Genomic DNA, 10,359 nt, shown 5'->3' on the forward strand with positions numbered 1-10,359 from the left:
TTCTTAAGGTCACTTTGATAACTGCTGCCCTTACTCCTGCCTATACTGTTGCTGCTGTTGCCACCTGTAAATGTTATTGTAAAAAAAGTAATTTGATACTTTGTGTCCATCCTCTCGTTCTGTGTTGAAATTTCTCCAAGGACCTTCCACATCAGGTCTTGGTTTGCTTTGAGGTGCTTAAGGTCACTTTGATAACTGCTGCCCTTACTCCTGCCTATACTGTTGCTGCTGTTTCTACCTGTAAATTTTATTGTAAAAAAAGTAATTTGATACTTTGTGTCCAGCCTCTCGTTCTGTGTTGAAATTTCTCCAAGGACCTTCCACATCAGGTCTTGGTTTGCTTTGAGGTTCTTAAGGTCACTTTGATAACTGCTGCCCTTACTCCTGCCTATACTGTTGCTGCTGTTGCTACCTGTAAATTTTATTGTAAAAAAAGTAATTTGACACTTTGGGTCCAGCCTCTCAATCTGTGTTGAAATTTCTCCAAGGACCTTCCACATCAGGTCTTGGTTTGCTTTGAGGTTCTTAAGGTCACTTTGATAACTGCTGCCCTTACTCCTGCCTATACTGTTGCTGCTGTTGCTACCTGTAAATTTTAGTGTAAAAATAGTAATTTGACACTTTGGGTCCAGCCTCTCGTTCTGTGTTGAAATTTCTCCAAGGACCTTCCACATCAGGTCTTGGTTTGCTTTGAGGTGCTTAAGGTCACTTTGATAACTGCTGCCCTTACTCCTGCCTATACTGTTGCTGCTGTTGCTACCTGTAAATTTTATTGTAAAAAAAGTAATTTGACACTTTGGGTCCAGCCTCTCAATCTGTGTTGAAATTTCTCCAAGGACCTTCCACATCAGGTCTTGGTTTGCTTTGAGGTTCTTAAGGTCACTTTGATAACTGCTGCCCTTACTCCTGCCTATACTGTTGCTGCTGTTGCTACCTGTAAATTTTATTGTAAAAATAGTAATTTGACACTTTGGGTCCAGCCTCTCGTTCTGTGTTGAAATTTCTCCGAGGACCTTCCACATCAGGACTTGGTTTGCTTTGAGGTGCTGAAGGTCACTTTGATAACTGCTTCCCTAACTCCTGCCTATGGATGTTTTAAGTTTTATTTTACAAAATTGATTTGAATAATGTATATATGCAAATAGGACTAACAAAAACTCTACCTACCTGAGGATACAGGGGAATCTGATGACACAAGCGGTATTTCTATTGTCAGTGGTCGTGGTTGTTGTAGACCTGAATAAAAAGCAGAGTGGATGTTGGGAGGAGATAAAACGGACCTAGCAGATGGGGAGGCTTTGGAAGAGACAGGTGGAGGATGAGGTGGGAGAGTGGAAAACCGACAACCTCTAGGTCTTGAGCAGTTTTTCCCGCAGCTTAACTCTGGTTCGCTCTCAGGCGAAGAAGAATCTTCCCCTGGCAGTAAAATTATTTTTTTCTTTTCTCTGTCTTTTCTTAATTCCAACACTATTTTCACCCTAAAAATAAAAATCAAAAGTTATTATTCATACATATCTTAATTTAATAAATTTATATTTATATTATAATTATCTTTAAATATTTTATGCAAGTCAGTCCTTTAATAAGAAATTAATGTTTTTAACTAGCCTAAATTAGGCCTAATGGAATTCCTAATTTGTTTAGTAATCTATATAAATGAAATTAGAGTTTTGTCTGTACATTGCTCAGAATTGTATATTTTTAGGTTATTTTTACGTCTTATACATTAAATAAGCAGAAACGAGTCTTATCTCAATTTCTGTCTGTCTGTCTTTCCCACTGTCTGTCTTTCCCTCTGTCTGTAACACTCAAGATGGCATTTTAAGCTATCTTCACCTGGAAAACGAGAGTACCTATCAAGATTTTAAGTCATTTTAATGTATTCGCTGGATTGGCGAGATTGTTTTTAGCCATTAAAATATGGCCTCACTACTTTGTAAATAATATAACGAACGTTCAAAAATGTAGTTTTGTGCGATTTATGTCAAGTTTTCGTCCTATTTTTATTGCATAATCATCTATGAAATAACGAACATCTGTTCGGATCAAGATTATTTTTCCTAGCTTTCACTGATATGTTTACAAATGTTGTTTACAAATACCACAACCTTTTTCAATCACGTTTTGAATGCAAATCCCAACCAAGTGAGATTAAAAACGTTTTTCTTACATAACGGATTTAGTTAATCGAAAGTGCAATAATATAGTGTAATAGTGTAACCGTGTAAATGAAATTAATAGGCATCATCCAGTTCAGGAACCAGAGATTCTTTGTGTATAAATTGTTCTTGAGTTTTGATAACCAGAAAGAAGACCTTGAATCAGTGTTGTATATGGCTGAGAAACTTAAATTTAATAATGATCGTCGCCAATAGCTTAGAAACATGGTTTCCACTCATTGACACGGCGCTTCAATGGCGGTTGTGTAAAGTGTAAAGTAAAAATCACAACTGCAGTGGGTGATTGTAACAGAGGTTTACGGACGATGCTAAACTCGCTTTTCTAATTTGTTATTTTCTGTTCCTACCATTAACTATAGTACCTACTCACCGTGTGATGCAATCGCTGGACCATACAGCCTATAGGCCCATAGCCCATCTCTTGGGTACGTATGCCTACCCAATTATTCATAACAACCTTTTCGACTATGATCCTTGATACCGGTACTTTTCCCTAGAATACACGGCCTACCTACTTAAGAAATATAATTACAAACGTCCAAAAACCCAACGTTGTGTGATTTTTGTCACATAATCTTCTAATGTTAATAGATTGCCTTTACCCAATCATTGTTTAGAGAATAGGTACGTAATCTATTAAATAACAAAACGTTTTTTGTATAAGATTGTTTTTTTTTTCAAACTGACACCGATAATTTTACATTAAAAGTTGTTTACAAATAAAGCAATTAATGGGAAATAACTTTGATTGCCGTTTTAAAACGTTTTACGAGAAAATCCAAAACCAAGAGATCAATAACCTCGGGACTTGCTACCTACTTAAGAAATATAATTACAAACGTCCAAAAACCCAACGTTGTGTGATTTTTGTCACATAATCTTCTAATGTTAATAGATTGCCTTTACCAATCATTGTTTAGAGAATAGGTACATAATCTATTAAATAACAAAAAGTTTTTTGTATGAGATTGTTTTTTTTTTTTTTTTCAAACTGACACCGATAATTTTACATTAAAAATTGTTTACAAATAAAGCAATTAATGGGAAATAACTTTGATTGCCGTTTTAAAACGTTTTACGAGAAAATCCAAAACCAAGAGATCAATAACCTCGGGACTTGATTAACTCATATAATTGGTCGGCTGTAGGCCTACTATAGTTCTCAACTGTGAACGTTGGTCAGGTACCGGTTTTATTCCTTAGAACCGTTGGTAGGTACTGTTGGTAGCAGCAAGAATCATTTTTAAGTACCAACACATCACCGTACTTTACAAATCAGTTATCTTTGGCGTTGCACCTTATTTATTATTACAGGCGTATTCAATTTAATTGATGTCTTAACTGTACATTTTTTGCTTTTTCTTTCTTGATTCCAAAATGTTAGTGTTAGATATCAATTTCATTTAGTATAGCATATTATTTTTATTTTCAACGCATACTTTCCATTGCCCTGAGCTTTGGTTTCACCGTTTATCTTTCAACCCATGTCCGGCCGATAAGAATGGAATTTCCCGACCTTTGTACTTTTCCATCGTACGATGCTCGGCCGCGGCACAGTCCGCTACTACTCCTCTCGACATTAAGTCACTTTTCATGCAGCAATACGCTCACCGCTATCATAACCTTTCATATTTCACTACAAATCAAATTCAACCCTCATTAGGCCATAAAAGATCGTTTTGTTTTTGCCTTTTTATAACAAGAAGTGAGTTTTAAGTTTATTTTTCGTGTACATAAACTATTTCTAAAGACTTTAAAAAGTGTGCAGTGCAATCCCGGACAGGACGACATGACGCCAGCAGGTGGGGTACCCCAGCCGTGAACACCTTTCTACAACTACAAGGTCGGTGGAAATCTATTTTTAATATAATAGAAGCTGAAGTCAATCATTATAAAATTGAACTATTTCTCATATTTAATACAAAACGATCTTTTGAAAATAAGCTAATTTCTGGGTAGGCCTAAGAGCTCATTGCTCACGTTTTATTACAACACATATTTTGGTTTTTCTTCTCCTTGACTGTTCTTCAGGTGTCTCAGTAGCCCTTTTTATGGCCATTCCCTCATGTATTACTCAGCGGTGAAACGCCTTATCTGAAGTGAAGTCTCGCAAGTTCGTTTTATAAAAACCAGCAGTATCTGCTCAACCAATCACAGGATGATATTGATGAAGTCTCACCCTCTTGAGGTACAGCTGCCTTGACCTCAGCCATTGGTAAGCTGTTTCTAGCCTGGGCTTCAGAGTCTTCATTATCCAAATTCAAAGGGACATTGAACTTTTTCATTATCCACAGACCAGTTATGTACATGATCCCTGAACAGATTTCTGTGATTCCAATGCAGGTCAACTGCGTAGATGGGCTCACAAAAGTTTTAATCCCCGCCATGGTTGTAATCATAACTTGGAAAACAAGACTCAGGGTGTTGTTTAGGCCAATAACTAGCCCATAACTGTCAGGGTTAATTCTGGATGCTATTTCGGAGTTGGCTATTATTTGGGTGACATTATGTAATATTCCACAGAATATATACGTAAAGCACACCACTAGCCAACTCCCAGTTCCCGCACAAAGCAGTAAGGTACAACCCTGTAGTAAGCCACACGATCCTAACAGGATATAAGTTGTTTTTTTGGACTTGAATTTCAAGCCAAAATAACCCATTAATAATGATGATACAAAGCCGCAAATAATATTAAGTATTTGTGGAATACCAGTGGCAACAGGTGACCCATGAAGGAAGACTCCAAGCAACTGCACGCATATAACCATCTGGCTAAATGCTGCAGTCATCATAACCACATACACACAAAACCCTAGTGTATAGAATAATGAATAATGAATAATGAATTTTATTTCCTCAAAAACAAACAATCATCAAATCATAAGACAATTCGGAAATTAACTGACCACTTTGTCCAGTATTTGTGGCCAGTGTTACACAAAACTTATCTTATCTATACATTAAATGAAGAGTTCAGTCTTATCAATCCATTACTAAAATTATCACTCCTGCTGCTACCTGTAGCGTTACATATTGAAATTAAGTCTACTTCTAAAAATTAAAATATACATATTTGACTTACTGAAATGTAAATATATAAACATAAAATACAACAAATGAACACAAAATATATAAAAAACGTTCTACAATTAAATGATGTGAAAACATAGATTTTATTCTAAAACATTACGAAGCAACGAAGTATCATTTATATTACATAACCATTCTTTCAACCTTTTACAAAAACTGTTAACATTATTACTTCTTTTTATATCAATTGGCAACATATTAAAAACAAAAGGCCCCAAAAATAAATATGAATGCTTGAACAGTTCTTTGTTGACTTTAGGGGTCCTGTAAAACAAATTATCTACACTTCTGGTATTGTAATATAGATTATCAGTTCCATTATTCCCACTTTTAAGATAAAACAATTTCAATACTTTAAATATAAAAAGATTCTGAATCGGCATTATTTTTGATTGAAAGTATAACGGAAATGAGCTTTCTCTCAACTGTTTATTAAAAATAATTCTTAAAAAATGATTTTGAGTTGTTCTTAAACGATTGATGAAACTTTTGAAAGTACCTCCCCAGCATATTAATCCATATTGCAAACGTGAATGTATCAGTGCGTAATAAAGTGTTTTCAATAAATGTTCTTCACAAAAATGTTTTAAGAAATAAAATTTTCTAATTGATCTTTTGACATTTGCATGCAGAATTTGAATGTGTTTTTCCCACGTAAATTTTTCATCAAAGTGTATCCCAAGGTATTTAAATGATTTAACTTTCCCAATTTCCTCACATTGGCAATCTACACGTTGGCAGCCTCGTATGTGATACAAAATAGGAGCTGAAAAAGAAAATTCTCTGTAGCCAAAATTTATAAACTTTGTTTTACTAACATTAACTTTCATTTTGTTTTTTAAGCACCAATCTTGAAGTATGTCTAAATCAAACATTAAATTCATTTTTAAAACTTCCTTATCCTTATTAGAATAAAGAAAACCAATATCATCGGCAAAAGCTTGGATTTGACCTTTAAAATTCTTGTCAAGCAAATCGTTAATAAAAACAAGGAATAAAATTGCTGAGGTAACCGAGCCCTGCGGCACACCTACAGTTACGGGCAGTGGTCTGCTGAGGCAGTCACCTACCCGTACCTGCTGTTCTCCGCCAGTCAGGAAGCTGCGGAACCAATTGAGCGCCACACCTCTGATACCAGCTGCTTCAAGCTTAAATAGTAAGATATTATGGTTAACCAGGTCAAAGGCCTTCATAAAGTCAACAAAGAGACCTGTCGTTTTATTGCCATCGTTAAAACTTGAATATATTAAATTTGTAAAATTCAACAGAGCATCTTCTGTAGATTTTCCTCGCTGAAACCCAAACTGCCATTGAGAAAAAAAGTTTATTTGATTGAAATACTTTACTAGTCTGTTAACCATTAGCTTCTCCAATATCTTAGAAAAAGTTGAAAGCAGACTGATTGGTCTTATGTTGTTCAATTTTATTAAGTTTGGCTTCTTGAAAATTGGTATTACGACACTTAACTTTAACTTAGTAGGAAAAATACCTTCACTAAAACTTTTATTAAAAATATAGGTTAAAACAGGTGCAATGTATTGAGCTATTTTTTTAATTAATAATGCATTAAAATTGTCGAAACCCGATGATTTTTTATTTTTAAAACCATTAATGACACCTATAATTTCGTTTTCAGTGGTTGGCACAATGAAAAAAGATTGGCAATGCTGATGTAGACCCAGGCCGGCCAGTGAAGGTGTATCGTTATCAGGTTGCACAATGTTCATCAGATAATAATTAACTCTATCTGCTACACTTTGTGAGTCACTGTCAATAGTTCCATCCTCGAGTTCAACCTTATCAAAACACTGATTACGGGTTTCACCAGTTAGGCTATTTATGACCCTCCACTGTCTAGCGGGGTCACCATCAGCATTTCGAATATGATTTGAATAATACAATTTTTTGACAGTATCCATTTCAAGTTTTAAATTATTGTAGAACATTTTATAGTGATTTCTTAAAACTAAATCATATGGCCTTTTTTTAGTTAACACGTACAGTTTTTTTCTTCTACCTATCTTTTTTAAGAGACTTGTCGTCATCCAAGGACTTAGTAGTTTGGCCTTAGCAAGATTCTTATCTATTGGAATGGTTTTAGAACACTTATTTACAACGTCAGTTAAAATTAAATTAAACTTCTCATAACATAAATCAATATTTTTTTCATTAAAAACTTCGTCCCAACTAATAGACTTTAAACAACCAATAACCTTATCAAAATCTATAGTCTGCTTCTCACAAAATACTTTTTTTTTGTCTTGGTCTAAAGAAATGTCATTAAATTTAAGACCCAATAAACAATGATCTGTTATATTCAAATCAAATATTGCTTGCTTAAAACTATTTACTTGCCTATGTTTAATAAAGATATGGTCGATTAGTGTTTTAGAATTTGTTGTGATTCTAGTAGCATTCTTAACTATTGATAAAAACCCATTGTTCTCTAAAAGGTACTGATAGTTTTTAGAATTTATTTTTCCATCTAACAGGTCGATATTAATGTCTCCCAACAAAATAGTATTTGTAGTAAAATAATTCATATAAGATTCTAGTTCGTTTACAAAATCCTTCTCAGTAAACTCTTGCAGTCTATATATACAAAATAGTTTAAAATAATGTTTACTAATTTTTATATTTAAGAGTAGCGTGTCAGCAGTCCTCATACTGTTAACATTTGCTTCTGTGACACATATATCTTTTAAAGCGTAACATATGACACCACCTGATCTGTAGGAGTCATTACAACGTGCAAATATGTTGTAATTTGGAATATTGAATAAATTTAACTCATCGGTGTTAATCCAAACTTCACTTAATACAATAAAGGTAATATCTTGTTCTAATTGAGAAAATTCGATTAAAAAGTTATTAAAGTTTTGGCGTAAGCTTCTAATGTTGCAATATATTAAGGTGAATACATTATTTGAGTTGACATCATCTAATTCAAAAAAATTGCTGTTTAAGGATAGTAAATTATCACTATTCTCTACCATACAAATTACGATATGTACATTTAAAATCTATTCAAATTGGAACTAAAACTAAATATGAAAATAAGGAAAGTGAAATCCCTGGAAGCAATAAATGATCTCAATATAGGACAATATGTATCCATTGCTTTTGACGATGGTTTATTTGAGCTTTTTGATGTCAGCCTCACTGTAAATCCTGCGACACTTATCCTTATCAGCCTTCCTGATAAAGAATTTTCCCTCACGGCACCACGCGTATTTTATGCCTACTTCAGCACATTTTTTTTTTAAGTCAGACAAAAACACCTTATTAGCTGGAGACAAGTGCTCATTAATGTACAGTTTCGCTTTTGGGAAAGACGAGTTTACCTGGTCCACAGTCACAGATTCCTCGAGCTCCCTGAATTGTTTCAACCACGTGTCTCTGGTGGATCTGCCGATGAACTGGACCACGAGGGAAGGGACCCGGTCTTTGCGGAAGCTGGGTACTCGGTGTGCTGCGTTGATCTGGGACTCCTCCACCTCCAGGCCGATGACTGCACCCACGTCATTCACCAACTGGATGACGTCCTCCCTGGGGGTGACTGGGATACCGCTAATCTCGATGTTGCTGCGTCGGGTATATTGTTCCAGTGATCGAGTCCGGTCTTGTAGGTCGGTGACTGTTTCTCGCAAAACCTCATTCTCCTTTTTCAGAACTTGCACTTCCGATCTTAAATTTTCCATCAATTTGGTAGATTCGTCCACTTTTTCTGAAAGAAAATTTAGGGATTGCGACATTTCGGAAACTTCTTTTTTTACGTTTTTTAACTCAGTAAAAAGTTCTTTTTTTAAACTGTCCAAAACTTTAAGCAAAAATTCCTTTGTTATCGGCGTACTTGAGCCGGAACTTACACTGCCTTCTCGGCACTCCCTACACCTCCATTGCTTTGCTGTACGAACCTTCTTCTCTTCTATATCTTCTTTCACACAGTTTACATGAAACGATTTTTTGCAATTACCGGCACAACTTATCACTTCAGTAGACTTGCAGCTGCCAATGTCCACGTTGCAAACGCCACAGGTAGCTGGCATTTTAATTTATGTACGTAAAAAGCACTTTTTTAACTACACAAGGCCGTTTAGACAAACACGCCACACACGTGAAGTAGCAGCGCGACGTGAGGTTGCGAGACGGTAGCGGAGCAGTACGTCTTATCGGATCGGCTGACCCGACTGAACTGATAGGGATTGTATTATAGGGATTGTAGTAAGCGGCCTTGAAGTCTTCCCATAGCAGCTGCTGTACGACTGTGATGGACGGCTTTGGAGCTGGACCAGCTTGGATGTTTTCAGCCTGGCCACCTAAGCTGACGATCCTAGCTCTATGAAAATAGAGGGTCGTTTCAGCTTTGGGCAGCAAAACCAGCCAACAAACAGCGAACGCCAACACAATGATCGTCACGTAGTTGCTCCATAAACCGGGAAGTGGCCATAGTGAGACTAGAGCAGAGAATATGCCTCCTGCCACGGCAGCCGCCTGGCAAAAGCTTGTCACCTTTGTGTAGTTAATTTTTGGCACCTTGGCATGGATGTAGCTGAAATAAGCCACTTCCGCCGCCTTAGCTGCTCCATACAGGCATTGCCTACCCATCAAAGCAAATGTGTCTTCTGATACCAAGTTTATGATCTGGGCCGCCAATCCAAAGACAGCTCCAATCACAATGAATGGTTTGTATCTGAAATAATCTGCACAGAAAAACAGCATGGTTGTCAGGATCAGCTGGGTCAAGACTTCCCAAATTCTGGCTTCATTTTGCTCTCGGTTGTCCAAGTGATGCAGAATGAACGGGTCATCTGGCCCAATCTCTTTCATGAACCCGTAGACACACAGAAAAATGGTTAATTTCACCCATTCATCCATATTGATAATAGGTTGTAAATCCAACGAAGGTCTATGGAGGTCTAGAAGATAACTCCTCGGTATGTAGGTTTAGAAAGTGAAGCGCTAAATATCGGTTGTCTCAGGAACTGAAGCCTTTTACAAGGATAGAAGCGCCAAAGCCATCTATCCTTTAGGCCTATGCCAAGAAAAAGATAACGCATTTTAGTAAAACATTTATTCAGCAAAC

At 36.2% G+C, this 10,359-nt stretch overlaps 1 protein-coding gene across 1 annotated transcript; it reads right to left on the reverse strand.

Annotated features, from left to right (window-relative positions):
• Positions 1-9,323: 9,323 nt before the first annotated feature.
• LOC129005794 (thiamine transporter 1-like) lies at positions 9,324-10,151 on the reverse strand. Its single transcript, XM_054434802.1, has one exon. It carries the CDS (start codon positions 10,149-10,151, stop codon positions 9,324-9,326), a length of 828 nt encoding a protein of 275 aa, XP_054290777.1.
• Positions 10,152-10,359: the final 208 nt, after the last annotated feature.

This window comes from Macrosteles quadrilineatus, unplaced genomic scaffold (genome assembly GCF_028750875.1).
Source record: "Macrosteles quadrilineatus isolate MER2022 unplaced genomic scaffold, UCM_ALF_1.0 Scaffold_33__1_contigs__length_1397503, whole genome shotgun sequence".
Taxonomy (NCBI): Eukaryota; Metazoa; Arthropoda; class Insecta; order Hemiptera; family Cicadellidae; genus Macrosteles; species Macrosteles quadrilineatus.

Excerpts from the sequence above, each read along its gene's own strand:
- LOC129005794 (XM_054434802.1), bottom strand. The coding sequence starts at position 10,151 with ATGGATGAATGGGTGAAATTAACCATTTTTCTGTGTGTCTACGGGTTC.